The 20,843-nt window shown below is 38.7% G+C and overlaps 1 protein-coding gene across 5 annotated transcripts in view; it reads left to right on the top strand.

The window, feature by feature from the left end:
- The window catches only part of sugct (succinyl-CoA:glutarate-CoA transferase), a 423,980-nt gene that overhangs the window by 324,413 nt on the left and 78,724 nt on the right, over positions 1–20,843 (top strand). For all 5 annotated transcript variants that reach the window (XR_011960715.1, XR_011960714.1, XM_072571162.1 and 2 more), the window contains one exon: positions 5,275–5,338. Coding sequence is in view for 3 of the 5 variants with exons in the window: in XM_072571162.1 (XP_072427263.1) it covers positions 5,275–5,338 (64 nt within the window). In the remaining 2 variants the exon portion in view is untranslated. The remainder of the gene's footprint in view (positions 1–5,274; positions 5,339–20,843) is intronic.

Raw genomic sequence — 20,843 nt, 5'->3', positions numbered from 1 at the left:
CTTACATTTCATCAGCTTCTAATCTCTTGTTTTTGTGTTAATGAGTTATGCGTGTTTGTTCCGACAAGGATGAACATTTTAAATGGAACTGGAAAACAAACCGTTACTCAGGTTTTTTGTATATCTGTAAACATGGTTCTGTGGAATTTGAATTGAGCTTTAGAACTTTTATGTTAATCAAATGCACAACAGACCAATCAGCATCTGAAGGGGAACAGGCAAGTTAACATTTTAGGTGGAGCTTCATTAAAACATTACAACTTTGGCATTTGCTTTTCATGTTTTCTTTGTGGTTTATGTGCAGAATGTCATTACCGTAGCTTCCTAATGCTTTGGAGCTGTGCTCATAGATACAATGTAGAATACGCTGAAAAGGAGGAGTTCTTGTGGCACAGTGGTACTGTCCCTACTTCTGGGCCAGAAGGCCTGGGTTCAAGCTCCATCTGCTCCAGAGATGTGTTATATCACATTTCAACGGCTTGTTTTAAAATATCCATACTACAGTGAGAGGAATAACTATGCCTCCTGCTGGTAAGATAGATAGAATCCAATCCAGGAAGCAAGTCATCACATCACACTTTTTAAAAATCAAATCAGGTGTTTTTTTTTCATAAAATCTCCTTAAGTTTATTTTTAATTTCAGAAGGTAATAGACATTTCAAATCTGCTAACCTAAAGTTAATCTTAAGACAGGACAACATATGTTCTATAATCAATATACAAGAAAATATGTGAAAATGGCTGAATTACACAAATTGTGCACTTTCAATTGAAAACTTCGGGGAATGATTGAGGGAATTCGAGCATACAGTTTACAATGAAGCCATATTTCTTGAATTATCAAAAGAACTTCTTTTGTTTCTCTATGAATTACCTAAATCCATCAATGGCACAGCAAAAAAACACACTTGCACACAAAATGACTAACAGACTCATGAATTCTGATTGAAGCATTATTCAAGCCCCTTTCTGAAGCATGTTGTATCTCAATAAGAGCACATAGTACCGGTTAAAGTTGGACTCTTTTGCTTATTAATTTATTATAGTTGGGCTAAATGTTCATGCAAAACAATCAATGAGTCCTCATTATAATTTGAACTAAAAATAAATTTTAGATATAAATCAGGACAAATTTGTGCTAAACTCATGCTTGCTACCACATGCTGTTCCAGCAGTCTCTAAAGCATGTAATAGTACATTCAAATCTCATCAATTGACTTGAGTCAGTACAGTCAAAAAAAAGTTTGGTGCGCCTGCTTGACTAACTGTCCTGTGTAACTTAAAATCTTAGCATCTGTAATTTATATATTTAGCTCTGAGTTAAATGTATCAAATAGAATTCTTTTAGTATCAGAGAGCTGGTTGATTACAGCCAGTGGGAACTAAAATAAGGATATTGCCATGTAAATGGTTAATATTGTTTAATTGAAGGTTTATTCAAAACACTGATCAAAGTATCCTTTCATCTAGTTTGTTTTCTTTAAATATTCTATCTAAAGATATGCACAGAACTACAGTTTGCCTTACTAACAGGGCTATTTTAACTAGAATGCCATGCAAATATAAATTACACATTTGGAGTTATTTGTACTCCTGATACTGTGCAGTGGTGTAAAACAAGGAAATATAAAATGGACAGTAAACCTAATGCCATTTTAAAGTAAATGATAATGATTAACAGTCTGTTTTACATTATTGCATAAAGTCAATTTTTCGCCCTTTGCCTGATGGATATTCAGTAAAAAACTTATTATTTGATATTATTGATAAAATTTGCTACCTTTAAGCACAATATCGATTACAGGGAACAAAGCACAGATAATCATCTAAACTATTGAGTATAATTAGCTAAATAGTCACAAGAACTAGTTATAGTCGTTGTCCTGCACACTCTGAAAGGAAAACATTTTGGGTTCTATTAGGGCTACTCAGATTGTGACCTCATTACAGTATTAGTTTAAGCATAGACAAAAGAGCTGAATTCCAGAGATGAGGTGAGAGTCTCAGTCCTTGATCTCAATGCAGCATTTGACCATGTGTGACATCAAGGAACCCTATCAAAATTGGGAATCAGGGCGAAACCTCTCCACTGTTGAGAGTCATACCTGGCACAAAAGAAGATGGTTGTGGCTATTGGAGGTCAGTCATCTCAGCTCCAGGACTTTTCTGCAGGAATTCCTTAGGTGTCCTAGGCCCAACCATCTTCAGCAGTTTGTCAATGACCTTTCCTCCATCATAAGATCAGAAATGGGGATGCTCATTGATGATTACACAATATTCAGACTATTCATGACTCCTCAGGTACTGGAGTCCATATCCAAACTGAGCAAGGCCTGGACAATCCAAGCTTGAGTTGACAAGTAACAAATGACATTTGCAGTGGTAAGTGCCAGGCAATGACCATCTTCAACAACAGAGGATCTACAATTATCCTTGACATCCAATGGAGTTACTATCACTGAATCCTCCACTTTCAACATTCTGGGGGTTACCATGGGTCAGAGGACTGACTATAGAAATGTTGTGACAACAAGAGCAGTTCAGAGGCGAAGAATCCTGAAACATGTAATAAATTTCCCAAAGCCTATTCATCATCTACAAAGCACAAGTCAGGACTACGATGGAAAATTCCAAACTTGTCTGAATGATTAGAGCTCCAACAACACCCAGGAAGCTTGACCACCATCCATGACATAGTAGTCTGCTTGATTGACACCACATCCATTCTCAGTCTATATTTCTGATGTTCAGTAGCAGCACTGTGTATCATCTGCAATCAAAGATGCAGAAATTCATCAAGGCTTCTTAGATAGCATCTTTCAAACCCGTGACAAATATTATCTAGGAGGACAAGGACAGCATATACATATGAACACCACTACCTGCAAGGCCCCCTCTAAGTCTCTCTTACCATTCTGTCTTGGAAATATGTCAGCATTTCTTCACTGTTACATACCAGAATCCTGGAACTCCCTGCCCAAAAGCATTGTGGTGTGCCTACACCAGTGAACTGCAGCAGTACAAGAAAGCAGCTCAGCACCACTTTCTCAAGGATAATTAGGGTGGACAATAAATGCTGGCCCAACTAATAAAATCCACATACAAGGAATGAATAAAAGAACTTTGGCTGAAAGCTAACAGTTGTGATGTTAGGGCCCTCATAATGAGGTTGGATTGGATTATTCGGTTACCATTTCTGGCTGAAGATGGTTGCAAATACTTCAGCTTTCTCTTTAGTAGTGATATGCATCTTTGAGGATGGGAACTTTTGGGGAGCTTCCCCCTTCATTTGATTTTTTAATTGTCCATAATCTTTCACAACAGGACGTAAATGTAATGCAGAACCTTGGCACGATGCATTTGTTGTAAGATTACTTTGGTCTATCACACCTCTCGTCCACTAAGGCAGGACTAGTCCTGTGTTGTAATTTTGACAAGTTGGGGCACCTCATATTTTGGTAAGCCTAGTACTGTTTCTGGTATGTTTTCCTGCAATTCAAATTTAACTTTGAGCATAGTCACATATGCACTGAATGATGATGGAATTGGAGCTACGAATGCAATTGCAAAACCTTCCTCCGTTACTGTGAAGAACCACATGCTCATTCACTTGTCTTTTTGGTTAAAAAACCAAAAAAATAATACATTTCTTTAACCTTTCAAACTCTGTTCCCTTAAGAAAGACATTTCCTCATAGTCACTACTCCCTGAATCAAGAAAAATGGAATACTGCACATGCTGGAAATCCAAAATAAAGATAGAAAATGCCAGAGACATTCAGCAAGTCAGTCATAATCTGTGGAGAGTGAAACAGACCGGATGTGCAAGTTGATGGTTCAATCCCAAGGCAGCGGCTGTTCCTCGAGTCCCAGTGCAGTGGTGAGATCATGGAGGGGTTTTTGGAATTTGGAGACTTGAATGAGGCAGTGACCAGGAGACATCGGAAGGTGATTAGGTGTCCTAGGTAATGTTTTTATATTGCCCCAGGTGGGACATGGCTTTGCCTCAGAGGCTTGGAAGGCTTTGGGAAGGATCAGGTCAATCGGGGCTTCCTCAAGCAAGCCCTGCAACTAGAAAATAGGTATAAAGATCCTCATCTCATGGATGAGGAAAGCCATCACCTAGATGTAGCTGCCAGGCTTTCTGAGACTTAGGAAACCCAGCCAACCAGAGATTCATTATTATACTTAAAATGCCAACTTACTTTGAAGCAGTTGGATAACTGCCTACCTCCCCACCTTAGTTAAAACCAGAAGTGGGAGTTTAGGAGGCTGATTTGGGTTAAGAATCCTTTTTTCAGGTTTTAATGTCCAAATCTTCTATAGTAACAGCGATGGGAAAAATGTATATGAAAGATGGTCAGAACAGGAGAGCGTGAGGGAGAACTGCAAAGTAAAATAACTCTTTTTTTGGTTATTAAGATCTTTTGTCGACTCTATTGATACTGTTTTATAAGATACTGTTCTTTTAAGAGAAACACTGATTTCCTGTAATGTAAGATTTAGGATTCATAGCAATCTCTTTATTCCAGTTCACATGGCTTTTTTTCAGCTTCTGGAAAGCATTTATGTAGTTTAGCAAATACTCTGGAGACAAGTCTGTTGACAATAATGTAGGATAGTGTTCACAGAGCGCAACCACATACCCTTCATTAGTTTAAAATGTGCACTGCCATAAAACAACTGAGTACTGCCATTCATTGAGGAGCCTGTAAATGAGTTAATGTGGTAATAAATTGGCCTAGAAAGCAAGTGTTAGGGTTCACGGAGGAGTGCAGTACGCTAATGCTTTCTAAGTCTGAGCATTTAGTTAATAAATGTTGTTGGTACGTGTTTGATCCTCGAACTTCTGGCAAAATGTCCACTTGAAGATTCTGCTGCCAATACAATATTTATGAATAAATATATTTTATTTTCAAGCGTGACTGCTATCGTTTAATTACATTGATTATCAAGTGCTTAGCTACTTAATTGATGTTTCTGATGCCTTTACTTAAATGATATGATTGCCTTAGATTTGTGGCATGTCAGCTAATTTTTCAGTCTCTGTGGAGGTTTTTGCAGAATCCATGTTCTCAGGGGGAAGCTGTGCATAAAATAGAAAATTAAGGCAATGGTGCTATATCCCTGTCCGCTGGCACAACACAATTTCATAGAGGGTGGTATTTATTAACCAAGTATTTCTTTATGCGAATAACCATGAATTCATAATTTAATTTAAAAGTTTGACATATAGAGATAACTGTATCTAACTTTATTATTTCTTTATTTTTAGGTAATACACAATGACCTCATTTTAGAAATGAACCATCCAACTGCAGGAAACATAACTGTTCCAGGTAGGCTGAAGGTCCCTCCTGTTTGTCAAAACACAACCAAGCTTCCATAACTGCTGTTCTTGTTAGTTAATTTCAGGCAATCTAACTGGCAAGGGAAAGAAGACCAGGAAAACGTTACAATGTTTATTGTATAGTGTTATGGACTAGACCAGATCCCCTCAAAATATATTAAGAAGATAATCTAGACCCTAACTTTTTCTTATTTTAAAGGTAAGTGTAAGGCATTGCATTTCAGATGTAATTTGATTGGTCAAACTACCATGCTTGAAACAAAACACACTTTATTCATACACGATAATTAAAATACGGACAAAGAGAAAAGAAATAAATGCATTGAAATGCTTAACAAAATAATATATATATTAATTACTACTAATTAACTGTTCCAAAATAGTAACATCCCATAAACACACCCTTGGCTAAGGCAAATTCAGTAAAATAGATAGTAAAGTCTCTCACGCAATTCTAGCAGCAGGAAGAGAACCCCAGCTTTTAGCTGTGACAGAAAGAGGAATCAAGACTTCCACATTCAGCTTCAAGACCCCAGCAACTACCACTGAAAGCTAAAAGTAAAACAGAAATCCCTGGTTCCATGGGAGCTTGACCCCATCCATTCAGGCTGCTTCGATTGTTCCAACTTTTAAAAAAACCTGAAGACCCCATTAGCTGTTTACTTTATTAGCTTTGGAGCAGACTGCTCAGCATCTCTGTTTCAACCTTTCTTCACAAATAAAAAGACAAAATATACCTCTTAAAGCCATGGATCATCATATTTAGTTACAGATCTTTTGAACAATGACAGAAACACCGCCATTTCTGAACTTAGTATTACTTTCTTCTCTGAGAGTTTGTGTGCCTGAATCTCTCAAAACTATTTGAAGAAAGTCATAGAATGTTAGATGGATTTATCTCTCATCTGACACTCCCAAACGTAGGATAATTGATTGTTTATCTCATTGGTGATGTAGGGCCTTTGCTGTCATAAAATCAATTGCTTCTTTTGCCTTCACAGAAGGGACTACACTTCAAAAATTGTTGATTGGCTGCAACATGCCCTTTATGTGAACCATATATTTATGTTGTTTTTGTTGCTCCTTATTGAATGACAGCATTATTTCTACATTGTGTTGAAATTTCCATCATGAAAGTTTGTTTCCTCTGATCACCTATTCAAAGATTAAAATGATTTATGTGCATCTCTGATTTTATTTTATTTTTTAAGATTAATATAATTCATCCAGTATTTTATTCTAGAATTAATATCCAGAATTTCCAACATCGTGATCTTTACACAGAACCACCCCATGGTACCAGCAGTGTTAAAAGTCGACTATACTTCCTTTTATCTAATACAGCCTCATTAACTAATACCTCAATCCAGTGATGGTTCTCAATCTTACTAATCTACTTTGGTGCCAATAGTAGTTATTTAAACCATATTAAGAGAAGTTACGCTGATATCTAATACTGCTTTTAAGTTAATAATGTTACTAAGTAGTTTTAACTGTGATGTTTAACCAGCAATGTTAATGCAGGCATTTAATCCACTAATAGTTAGTGCCACTAAACCAGGTATGTTAGTAATTAAATTAATGCATTTAATGAAACAGTTTTCATTCTGCAACAATTTGTTAATTATCCAACAATATTCAATTGTGCTGATATGCAAAATCCAGTGCTGATAGGTAATATTAGATGTCACTTGTAAACTAACAATATGTAATGTTATAAATTCAGCAATAGTTACTAGCTCTGTTAATGCAGCTACATTAATTAATGCTGTTAATCTAGTGTTTTCTAACTAATATAATCAGTTGTATTAAACATCCACTGGATAATCCAGCGACATTGTTTAATACAGGTTTTAATCCAACGATATCAAGCAGCTCTGTTACTACACCAATAATCCAAAAATATTAAATATGCTGACATTCAAGCAGTTAATCCAGTCATATTGCTTAGCGCTGTTAATTCAACAATATTAATTAGTGCTGATAATCCAGTGATATTATTTAATGTTGTTCATCCAATAATATCATGTAGAGCTGTTAATTCAGTGTGATTAAGTAGTGCTGTTAACCTGGTGTTGTTAAACAGCACAGTTAATTCAGTGGTATTTAATAATGCTGATATTCTGCCAATATTAAATATTAATGTAATCTAGCTTTTTTTTATTATGCGTCGGTGGACATCACTGGCTAGATCAGCATTTATTATCTATCCCTAATTGCCCAGAAGGCACTTAGTCAACCACATTGCTGTGGATCTGGAGTTACAGGTAGACCAAACCAGGTAAGGATGGCACATTTCCATCCCAAAAGGATTTGATGAACCAGGTAGGTTTATACAATGATGATCATTGGGCTATCTTTTTTACTGCAAATTTTTGTTAAGCTAAAATTTCACCAACTGTACTGGTGGGATTTGAATCCATGTTCCTAGAACATTAACCTGGGATTCTGGATTAGAAATCCAGTGAAATTACCACTTTGCCAGGACCTCATAGTTAATCTAGCAATATTACATAGTGATGTTGATCCAATGATATTAATTAGTGCTATTAATCTGGTGATATTAAGTAGCACTGCTAATTCTGCGATATTTAATAGTGCTGCTAATCTTGTAATAAATAACAATCTAAACTAGCAATGTTAAAACTGCAGTTAATTCTGTGATATTAAATAGAGCTGTTAAGACAGCAATATCAAAAAGTGATGTTTTTGTAATTTGATTATAGGATGTAGGTATTGCTGGCCAGCCATCATTTATTGCCAATCCCTAATTTGCCATGAAAAGGTGTTATGAGTTGCTACCTTGATATGCTGTAGTCCTTGAGTTGCATGTGCACCAACAGTACTGTTACAAAAGAAAATCTTATGTTTGACCTAGCAACACTGATGGAAGGCAAATTAATCCCAACATAGAATAGTGTGTGGCTTTCTGGAGCTCTTGCAGACAATGGCATTTTTTTTGCACCTCCTACCCTTATTCTTCTAGGTGGTAGAGATTGCAGGATTTTTAAAGGAGCTATCGAAGGAGTCTGAGTGATTTGCTGTAGTGCATCTTGTAGGTGATGCATGCTGCTGCCACTGTACGTTAGTGGTGAAGGTAGTGGATGGGCACCAATCAAGCATGTTGCTTTGTCTTCAATGGTGTTGAGCTTTTTGATTTTAGTTGGACTTATACAGGTCCAGGCATGGAAGGAGTATTCCATCATCCTCCTGACTTGTGCCTTTTTGATGATGGATGGATACAGGGGAGACGGGAGGCGAGTTATTTGTTGCAGAGTTCTTGTCACCACAGTACATATATCCCGAAATGTTGCTGAAATTTGAGTAATCATCAGTGAACATCTACACTTCTGACATTATGTTGGAGGGAAAGTCATTGATGAAGCAGATGTAATCGAGGACACTATGCTGAGGAACTCTCGCAGAGATGCCCTGGGACTGAGATAGTTGACCTCCAACAACCGCAACTATCTTCCTTTGTACCAGGTATGATTCCACCCAGCAAAGAGTTATCCCCTAATTATCATTGATGCCAATTTTCCAGGGCTTCTTAATATCACACTTAGTCAAATGTTGTTCTCTTTTCAAGGCTGGTCAATATTCACACGTCACCTCTGGAGTTAACGTTTTTTTGTATTTTTGAACCGACATTGTTGTGAAGTGAGCAAATGAGTGACCCTGACAGAACACAAATGAAGGTCTGTGAGCCGGTTTTTGCTGAGCAAGTGGCAATTAATGCCGCTCTCATTGATTTCTTTCATCACTTCACAAGATCATCACTGATCAAGAGTAGACTGATCAGCCAAAAATTATCTGAGTTAGATTTGTCCTTCCCTTTTGTGGACAAAACATACTTGGGTACATTTCCACATTGCTGGGTAGATCCAGTGTTGGAAAAGTTGGAACAGCTTGACTAGGAGCATGGTAGTTTAGAAGCACAAGTTTTTCATAGTATTGCCAGAATGTTGTCGTGGCATAACTTTCAGTGTCTTCAAATATTTTGTGATATCACCTGAAATGAATGGAATTAGCTGAAGCCTGGCGGCAGTGATGCTGAAAACCTCTGCAGGAGGCCGTGATGGTTCATTCCTTGGGCGCTTCTGTCTGAAGAGGATGCAAATGTTTCGGCCTTACCTTTTACATTAGTGTGCTGGGCTCTGCCATCATTAAGGATGGGGATTTTTGTGGATTTCATCCTTTTATTAATTGTTTAATTGTCCACCATCATTTAAGACTGGATGTAGCATGATGGCAGAGCTTAAATTTGATTCATAGTGGGATTGCTCAGTCCTGTCTATCGCATGCTGCTTCCACTGATTAATGCAAATAGTCCTGAGTTTCAGTTTCACTAAGTTGACACCTCATTTTTACACATGCCTCGTACTGTCACTGGCATGTCCTTCTGCATATTTTGTTGAAATAGGGTTGGTTCCCTGGCTTCATGGCAATGATAGCATGGGGTAAAATGCTGGGCCATGAAGTTACGGAAGTGGACGAATGCAATTCTGATGTTGAGTAGTTCTAAGCACAGTACTGTAGTCACTCCTACCACTACTGCATTTCAAATCATAACTCAGTACATAAAATAATTGACTTTTTTCATTTTTGGTTATTTGAACAACTGCCTCAAAACTGGGATCCTGTGGCAGTGAGAATTTCATGGGCACTTATCATCCTGGTTGACCAATCTTACCAGATTCAAGTGACGCCGGATGCGTCATGCTTTGTAGATAATTAAACAGTCAAGTTTGCACCCCTTTTCAGATTTCACCAGTGGAGTACTGTATGCATAGAGGTTTGGAATCTCAGAGTTTCATCTTGTCAAAGGAAGCAAGATGTGAGTGGCAATTGAACTATGAAGTCAACTGCTTCAGCCCTCTCTGAAGCAGTCTGCAGCCAATGTAGAGGCACTATCAAGCAGAGGATGGGCCAAGGTGAAATGCTGTTACTGGAAAAATATCTTCGGTCCCTAATAGCCATTGGAATTTAATGCCTTCCCACACTAACATCTCAACACAGGAAAATTCAACCCAGTGTTTCTCAGTAGAGATGATGACGGAGCTGTGTGGTATGCTGGAGAAGGAGCTGATGTCAAAGGCAAGTGGTAGAGACCCAGTGCTTGTAGACTTAGAAATTAGGTTGATACTCAACTTCTTAGGGTGTGATTTATTCAACATATCATTGGAAAATCTATGTGCCATCTCCAAGATATGGCCCATTGCTGCATAAAGGAAGTCCTGGACTCCCATGTATTGTTGGGCTAGCTACTAAAACAAGTTTGCAACCAATTTGGACCAGCTACGTTAATAAGGCAGTTCATTTTGGTGCCACAGCTGGATTTGACAGCAGCAGGGTCTGATTGACTGACTATATTTTTATGGTCATCAAAACTTCCTGAGAGCAGCTTTGGCCTTTGAACAGGAAGAATTTCTGTTCAGAATAATTTGCAGTTGATTGTTCAAGGCTTCTGCTAAAGTGAATCATGCACGTTTACACAAGGTTTCTGGAAGGTGCCATGCCTCCAACATCCTTAAACATTCCCAATTGCCTCAGCCCCAAACACCCTTGTGTCTAGGACCTGTGTAAGATTAAAGTCATAGTTTCATCCTAACATCATGCAGAGGATATACGCAATTGCTGCCAAATGACTTAACTATATTCAAGCAGGCATTAGCTTTCTGAAATACAACAGAATCTCATGGGAACTCTCTTCACACTTCAAGGGGAATTGCCTGTAAATGCCACTGTCTCTGTTACTTCCGACTTTCCTGCACAGAACTAGCCAGATTGTGTCATCCGTTCTACGTGTGCAAAAAAGCATCTGCATTAGGGAACGATGTGTTGGAACAATGTGACAGAGTGCTTTGAGATGCCATTGCAACCTGAATAAGACATATTAAGTCTGTGATAGAAGTCATGGTGTTTGTGAATTGTTTGTGAATCCTCAACTTATAATTTTTGTGTTTGGAAAAGTTGGAGTTGCATAAATGTATCGACCAACAATTTGCTGTTTTAGAACACTGACAAATGCTGGAAAGAGTAAAACGTATTGAACTCCCTGGCAAGGAGAGCAAAATAGTAGAGCTTTACTCAGCAACAAAATGTATATTGCTCCCAGTTTAAATGTATTTTTACTCTTATGCCACTGCTAGTGTGAGACTTTCTGTTCATTAGCAATAAATGAAGAATACATAACGTAACATGTTACAACCAGATTCATCACGAGAATTGTAATTGAACTGACATTTTCCCACTTGTGTTAGATTTACCTCAGATTATTAACTACAAATGTTTCCCCACTACTTGACGTTAGACTGACTGGCATGTAGTTGCTGGGTTGTCTGTATTTTTCATTGTTTGTTGACTCACTAGCATGCTGTTTTTGTCACTATAGCTGTTATAACTATCTGATTAAAATGCATAATACTGGCATCACAGTGTGGTTCTGAGTCAGTGTTATATATTTTGCTGAGGTGCACCACACCTTTAGCAACAGTCAGCTTTGCTTCTTCAGGATTCAGGAATGTGTGGGAGGTAACAAGTTTTGGGTGTCTTCCAGTAAATGTCATACTACGTTCCCCCTGTTCTCCTCCACATACATAAGCAATGAAAACTGTACCCAAAGGTGTGGCCTCACTGACTAAGAGCCACGTATTAATAGCTGGATGTGACAGCTCTATTAAACAACGAAAGAGGTGCAGAAACCAATATAAAGAATCACAAGACGTAACTAAGGCACCGTAAATAGATGATATCATTTAGACTGACATATATCTGACTGTCAGATTGTCTACAACCTGTTTCTAAAAACACAACTGGTACCAGGATAGAGTTCCAAAGATTAAAAAGTAAAGTCAAAACCTCAGGTTCTCTGATATCAGCATGATTGAAACAAGCCTCCAAAATGTACAGTGATGATGTGCACCGATGTACAGGGTAATGTGATCTCAACTATTGTATCTGAAGCAGCAAGATATAGATGAAATTTGAAGCAACCAGAAGCTGGTGTGAATGTATGCATAAAGCGCAAGTGAAACAACCAAATCTAGTGATGCCCCACTGGAATTACTTTAAAGTGCAGTCAGGAATATTTACCCCAGAATGAATGAATAAAACCTGCTGCACTCAACAAGAAGACATGTTTGAAGTTAGCTGTAGAGATGAAAAGTAGGAGCATTGTGTCCCTCTCTTGGATACATAGGAAAATGTAGAAAATGACCTGATCAGGACAGGAAAAGGCCATAAGAAATAGAACAGGACTAGGTAGTTCAGCCCCTCCATCCTGCTTCACCACTTAGTAAGATCATGGCTGATCCAACATTCGTCACGTCTACTTTCCTGTTTTTTCCCCATAATCCTTGATTCCCCAGCTAATCAAGTAAGTACATTTGCAGATCCACCTCGTGTGGTGACTTAAACCCATTTATTCTGTGTCTCCAAATTTTCTGTATCCCATCGCTCTGAGGGCCTTCAGAGATAAGAGGTCTGAAAGGGTTTAAGGAATAAGACAACCCCTCCAGCCAATTAGGAGTGGAGGAAAATGGCCAAGGAAGTCTGACCCCTTTAACTTTGAGACCAAGAGGATTGAGGACCTCTGGAGAGCTAGAATGGTGAATGGGATAACATTTCAGGTGCCACACCTCTCACTCTCCTGCCCAGTATTCTCCTGCATAGCACGTCTCTGAACAATACATCTTGCAGCTCCACTCGTTCCTCTGAAGGTAGCTCAGAATCCTTTGGAATAACCAGCAGTCACACCCTCACCCTCATCCTATTGCCCTCTTGCAGTCAGGCCTTGCTGTCAACCTCTACAAATGCTCTCCTTTCTTCATCTGCACACAAAAGCCATTTCTAGCACTCATAATACCCTGCTTTCACTCCTCACAGAAGAGAATGTTGACACCAAGGTTGAGTGAAGTGGTTCGCCAATGACAGGTACATTGTCAGCCATTTGCAGAGTGTGTCCAGCTACTCCATTGGGAAATAGGCTTTAAGAAAGCTGCAGCTGTCATCAGTGACATGCTGTGAGAGTTCAAGACACCTGAGGCAGTGGAGTTCAGACATGTTGAGAGGGCGAATTTGCTCTCTGTAGACCCAGAATCTGGGACCTAACTTCTTGGTGTCCATCCCTCTGCATGTTGGAGGGACATGCAACCGAGGAGAAGTCAGATGGCACTGAAGTTGTTCCTGCTCCAACTTCCACTGTTGTTCCGGCTGTTACCTTTCATCATAGGTGCAAGGTAGAGCTGAATGAGCTGCTCCCTTGCCAGGATAAAGGCTGGCAGCACAGAAGTGCAGCTGGATGTGATTAAATTGCAGGATAGGGAAAGTGGCTTCCAAGTGATTAACAATCACCTGTCAAATAGTGTCAGTCCTGTCTGAGAGAAATGCTGAAAGCAGCATCCTCTTACCTGGTCATCATTTGCACAGATCAGTGTCCTCTGAGCTGTCAGTATCACTGGAGAAGCTCTTCTGGTTTGTAGTCATATTAGTGACCCTGACAAGTCGCTGACAGGTTAAAAAGCAATAATTCAGAGCTAAAAAATTGCCGATTTAATTTCCTGATTTGTTTCCCATCAGATCCAAGGGACTTTTCCATTGGTTTTGGAACTGCTGCAGGGAAACCCAGAAGAGTGTTTTAAAGAATCACTCTTAATTCTAACACTGAATCTGTCTCTCCTTGACTAGGAAGTATTTCCGTGGCTAGGAAGAATCTCCCCTATAGAATTTTTCTGCAAATAGTTATAAGAATAACAAGTAGTTTCTGAACTCTCTAATTATTATAGAAGATGATCATAATTGAACTAATATTTGCCTCCTAACATAGATAGCTACGTCCATATTAAACAAACACCATTCCTGCACCCTCAGCTATTTCCAAACCACGTGAACAGAAAACTCTGGGGAACAGAGCAGATTAGACATTTTCTGAAGTAATCCTGGTGATTTTAAATTAACAAACTTGTAGATATATTTTGATTTGACATCCACCAGGGGCTTTTAATTGAGTTCAGGCTTCTAAATAGAAATAATGCCCTTTCATGTTTATCCCTTTCATGTTTATACCATAGCTACTTCCAAAAATTATAGGTCTCCTCTATTTCTGTTTACTTTGCTTTGGGTCAACAAATAAAAGTTGTGAAAAGAAATGGCTGATTTTACTAATGTATTACATACTCTGTAGGTATCTTTTTAACATATTACTCTTTTCCACATGAAATAATTAATCTTACTGTGATTATATTGCAATATATTGTCTTCAGGATGCACAATTTAAATTCTCCCAACAGATAAAACAATAGCTTGAACTTAGTGCCAGGTTTGCGTGAAAGCTAAAATTTGACTAATTACATATGAAAACCAAAGATTTTGAATATATCTCAAGAGAAACCTGGTTCAAAACTTGCCATATAACTACTGTGATACATTTAGCTCTCTTTTGCTTTGTTTCCATCTCGGTCTCTTGATTTTTTGACTCATTCTATACCTTTCACTATGTGTTCTTCTCATTATCAGTATCTGTCATTAGCCTATAGCTCAGTCGATTTTGATATCTGTTGCTTCCTTGCAGATCTTCCTTTTTAGGCCCTTTTCATTAAGTCTTCAATATTGTCTTACTTTTTGTTTGCTTTGTTTCCAATGAATGCTGCAAATTGTTTTTATAATGCAAGCATCTACAGCTGGGTAATGTAATATGACTGTTAATATAATTCTGGTAATATTTTCAATTTGAAAGACATTAAACTGAAGAAGAATGGTTGTTTAATTCTGTATACTGCAAATATGATTTCCTGGTACTGTAATCAATTGCAAGCTGTTGCTCAGTAAAACTGGAATAATAATAATCTTGCTGAATTAACATCATTATGGATATCCTGATGGAAAAGGCGTGACTAGCATTAAATGCATCTAAAATTAAAAGAACACATATCATTAAAACAAAAAATACTCGTGATTTCAGTGTTGCCAACTCAAGGTTCAAAGGACACACAAATCCTTTGAGCTCCTCTATTGTGGCTTATGTCAACATCAAAACGTCTTGACTTTTGATTTGCAATAGCTACCATGTCCTTAGTATTCCCAATTTGTTGACCAGTTTGAAAAAGCTTACTAGTGAAGTACTTCCCAATATAAATACATGTATTATTAGTAAAGGAAATGTTTTATCCATTTGGATTTTAACCCATCTGAAATGTTAAAACAATTCTTACCTCTCTACGGTAAGATTTATTTTAACATTAAATCTGAGCAGAACGAACCTGACCAGTTTTTTTTGTCTAAGTACTGTAGTACCACCTTCACTCCAAAGGGGTCACTGACTACTGTTAACTATCAATGGGTTTGAATTTTTTAACTTTGTATCTCCATTCATATTGAAAGGGTCACACTGACAGAACTTTTATATTAATTCAAGTGACATTATATGATGCTTATATGTAGTTAGTTAATACATATTCAATATTATTGGTGTTTGGCTACGTAATCTTCATTCAAGGAAAGCATATTGTCATTGAAAGACATGTCAGAAACACCTAACACGTCTACAATATTGCCTTAAAGCAACTGAAATAGTCAGAAGGATATATTTCGCTAGGCCCTACTTTTGGGGCACATGTTGCCAAAAATCAAACATAGTAGTCAGAAAGATTGATGAATATTCCCAATTTTTTTCAGTGATTAATTTTAATAGCCAGAAAAGAGGGAATGCAGTGAATAAAACGCACACATCTCTACACTTGATTCTCCGTTCAAGAGCCTTGCAAAATCTTCACTGTAATATTTATATTAATCTGATTAAAAGATCCTTATGGTCATGGAAAATGGGTCAAACATTTTTTTTGTGAAGAGAACACAATCTATTTTTAATGCAATTATATCACACCCAAGTAATACAGCAAAACCCTGGGATCCACTTTGGTTAGTCAGTTAACATGGTCTGTTTTATCCAGAGCATTATTGCAGGTCTCTGGATGACTAGTCCAGTATCATTGCTATCATTCTACTATTCTCTCTTTCTGTTTCAGTTGATCCAAATGAGAATGCTGAAGTAAACTGGGTAATTTTGCAGATTTGTGAAATAAAGCTACACTCGCCATGCTTATCAGCTTAAAGACTTTTAAAGTGGCAGTATGGATCACATTTAAAGTCTTCACATGATCTCAAAGTACTTCTCAAATTATTGATTACTCGCAACAGTTGTGACTGCTATATGTAATAAATACAGCAGCCAATCAATAAACAGCAATGAAATAAGTGACCAGATAATCTACCGGTTGAGGGATACATGTTCACTAACACTCCTGCTTTCTTTTTCAGTTAATGGTTTTATGGAAGTATGTGGTGAGGTTATGTGTATCGTTAGCTTAACATCTTGTCAACAAGATGGTAACTCTGACAGTATATTTTTCTCTCAAAACTGCAGTGAGGTGTTACCCAAGCTTAATGCTCCAAAACCTGAACTGGGGCTTAGGAACATTGGAACAAAAGTGGGTCATTTGGCACCTTGAGCTTGTTCTGACATTCAATAAGATCATTCATGATCTGTGTGTTATCTCAGTTTGCTCACCTTGGCTGCATATCCATTAATGCCCTTAGCTGGAAAGTATCTGTCAGATTAGAATGTATTAATTGATCTGGCATCTACTGCATTTTTGGAGAGACAATTGCATCTTTCTAAAACCCTTTGCATAAAGAATGGACTAGCTCTGATTTTAAGCTTACGTGTCTCTGTCATAGACTCCCTCACCATCAGGAAACCTTTGTCTCCGTAGATTTTGAATTTCTGTTGTGGTTCTGTTCGCCGAGCTGAGAATTTGTCTTGCAAACGTTTCATCCCCTGTCTAGGTGTCATCCTCAGTGCTTGGGAGCCTCTTGTGAAGCCTTTTTTGTGTGCTGTTATGAGTCCTAGTGGTCGCAGTAGTCTGGATGTCAGTTCAGAAATGCTCCTGATGTATGGTAGTGTGGCTAGTCCTTTGGGTTGCGGCATGTCCTCGTTCCGTTGTCTCTCCCTTAAGCATCTGTTGATGAAATTGCGAGGGTATCCGTTTTTGGTGAATACTTTGTATAGGTGTTCCTCTTCCTCTTTTTGTAGTTCTGGAGTGCTGCAGTGTGTTGTGGCCCTTTTGAATAGTGTCCTGATGCAACTTCGTTTGTGTGTGTTGGGGTGGTTGCTTTCATAGTTTAGGACTTGGTCTCTGTGTGTGGCTTTCCTGTAAACCTTTGTGGTGAATTCTCCGTTCGGTGTTTTCTGTACCATCACGTCTAGGAATGGGAGTTGGTTGTCCTTTTCTTCCTCTCTAGTGAATCGGATTCCTGTGAGTGTGGCGTTGATGATCTGGTGTGTGTTCTCTATTTCTGTGTTTTTAATTATTACAAAGGTGTCATCCACGTATCTGACCCAGAGTTTGGGTTGAATTTGTGGTAAGACTGTTTGTTCTAACCTTTGCATTACTGCTTCTGCTATGAGTCCAGAGATCGGTGAGCCCATGGGTGTTCCGTTGATTTGTTCGTATATTTGGTTGTTGAATGTGAAGTGTGTTGTGAGGCACAAGTCCAGTAGTTTAAGTATGTCGTCTTTGTTGATAGGTTCAACGTCCTGTTGTCTGTTATGTCTATCCAGCAGGTTGGCTATTGTTTCTTTGGCTAGTGTTTTGTCGATGGAGGTGAACAGTGCCTTTACATCGAATGAGACCATAGTTTCTTCCTTGTCTATGTGTATATTTCTGATGATGTCCAAGAATTCCTGTGTTGAATGTATAGATTGTCTGGATCCGCTGATCAGGTGTTTCAGTTTCTGCTGTAGTTCTTTGGCCAGTTTGTGTGATGGTGTCCCTGGTAGTGATACTATGGGTCTGAGTGGTATGTCTGGTTTGTGCGCTTTGGGTAGTCCATAGAATCTGGGAGTGTGGTTGCTTTCAGGTTTCATTCTTTGTAGGTCAGACCTGGTTATCTGTCCGTTTTTTTGTAGATTCCTCAGTGTGTTGTTTATCCTATTGGTGAGCTGTGGGGTGGGGTCAAACTCCCTCTTTTGGTAGGTGTTGGTATCTGCAATGGGCTTCACAGGAGGCTCCCAAGCACTGAGGATGTCACCTAGACAGGGGACGAAACGTTTGCAAGACAAATTCCCAGCTCGGCGAACAGAACCACAACAACGAGCACCCGAGCTACAAATCTTCTCCTAAACTTTGAACACCTACGGGCGAGAGACGCTAAGACAAGATTATGAATTTCTTTCAATATCCTAAAAATCTTAATAAAATAATCCCTTATCTTCCAAATTCTGATGAATTCAGTTCTAGCTTATATAAACTCTCCTTATAGTTTACTCCTTGAATCTTTGCTAACATTCTGTTGAATCTGCATTCATTCCTTCAATGTCACTGTATTTCATGGAATAGCACTCAGAACTGTACCAAAACTACAGATTTGGCCCCATCACAATTTGTGTAACTGTCTGCCATTTTTATTCTAATCTTCAAGATACCGGGGCCGACATTCCATTATTCATATGTCAAGTCAGTTTATTTTAGTTATCTGTTTACATGGTCCCCTTAAATGTCATTCAAGCTCCACTGTTCTTGGCTTTTCACATTTATGAATGTGCCAATATTTAATGTTTTTCAGCTGAAATTTGATGACCTGCAGATGGAGTTTAATTTGTATAAATGTGAGGAAACAAACAGGGTAGGACTTGTACAATTAAAAGTAGGGCCTTGGGTAGTGTCCATAGTACAGAGAGACCTAGGAATTCCGGTACATAATTCTTTTAAATTTTGTATCACATGTAGGAAGAGTGGTTAAGAAGATGTTTAGCCTGCTTGCCTTCATTGCTCAGATCTTTGAGAATAGAAGTTGGGACAGCTCGTGGAGTTGTGCAGGATATTGGTGAGGCTTCTTCTGGAGTACTGTGTTCAGTTTTGTTTACCCTGATGTAGGGTTTAGATTAGAGTGGTGCTGGAAAAGCACAGCAGTTCAGGCAGCATCTGAGGAGCAGTAAAATCGACGTTTCGGTCAAAAGCCCTTCACTCTGATATAGGAAGAATGTTATTAAGCTGGAGAGGGTTCAGAAAAAAATTACCAGGACGTTGCTGGGAAAGATTCAAAAACGACATGAGAGACAACTTTTTTACACAGAGAGTGGTTCATGTGTGGTGTGCAGGTGGAAGTGGTGGATGCAGGTATAGTTACATTTAAAAGACCGTTGGTAAGTATATGAATAAGAAATGTTTGGAGGGATATAGGCTAACCGCAAACAGGTAGGACGAGTTTAGTTTGGGATTATGGTTGGAAAGGATCTGATTCCATGCTATATGACTCTATGACCTGTCAGTCACCTGCCCTGAAATTCAGGCTCGTTGGGGGTTGGCAAATGCCAGATGCCAAAGTCCATGAATGAGAGTTGCATGTGGTCGGTGCTCATGGATCATGTCATGAGATACAGTTTGGTTCTAAACAACATGGAAATCATTCAGATCAAGTGGCACCTCAATGGCCATGGGCTCCAAGGGGTAAAGCGGATATTAATGGTCAATTAAAGGAGAGCAACTGAAATGGGAGAGTGAAGGATCGTCAGACATATAGGGAATGCCTGGAACATGAAGAATGGTGGCTATTTTTTAGGTTATAGGCAGAGCCTGAAAGTCTTTGCAGCAAATTAAAAGCCTAAATTTCACCATATTGATCTGAAAGTCAACTCTGCAACAACATTTTGATATTGACAAAGCAATGCCCAAATTGGTGGAGTTCATTACTGCTTTTCTGAAAGGAGTTGAGTTCATAGCTGGTATATAAGGCCTAGTAAAGGCCTAGTCCAATAATTGTCAGCTGACTGATTATGTAATGCTGCATTCTGCCTTCAAGTCATAGTTCAGCAGACTGTTAGTGTAATGATTGTAACGAGGTCAGCCAGGTGGACCTCACAGAATATCAGTTCCCAGACTGGGGCTATTAACCTGGTCCATTCAGGAAGCCCTGTCTAACAGGAGTGTCAGAGGTTCTGTTCACTCTGAGAACCGACTCTGAGGAAGTTGGAACAATATCAAGTACTCTTCTTGTATGAATAAAGGGTGACTGGTTGACAGGGTACCAGCCTCTGTGGAGTTATTTAAGTTAGCATTCTTCATGCCATCCAATTCTGACTTGATCTGATGAAGGACTCATTGTGAGGATTTTGTGCCCTGATGGGCATCTTGTGATATCTGAGATAACAAGAGTTAATGGAACAAGGTACATTCACTCAAAACATCATCATACTTTGGTGACCAAGGCACATAGTCTCTCGTACTACAAGCCATACACACTCACACATGACTAAGGCTGCTAGGACTCCACTCCTGTTAGGTTTGTTGGTGGAGGATATGGGCTTCTCCTGACAGCTCCTATGTTCCAAGATCACATGCAAAATTTCTTGGCCTACCCTTTATGAGGTCAAGATACCTAAGTGCATGCTTGTACATGTGTGGTTGTACATATGTGGTCCTCTCAACAAAACAAGC

The sequence above is a fragment of the Chiloscyllium punctatum genome, chromosome 5 (assembly GCF_047496795.1).
Source record: "Chiloscyllium punctatum isolate Juve2018m chromosome 5, sChiPun1.3, whole genome shotgun sequence".
NCBI classification, from domain to species: domain Eukaryota; kingdom Metazoa; phylum Chordata; class Chondrichthyes; order Orectolobiformes; family Hemiscylliidae; genus Chiloscyllium; species Chiloscyllium punctatum.
Note: the sequence above shows the minus strand (reverse complement) of the source record. Positions and strands in the feature narration are given on the sequence as shown.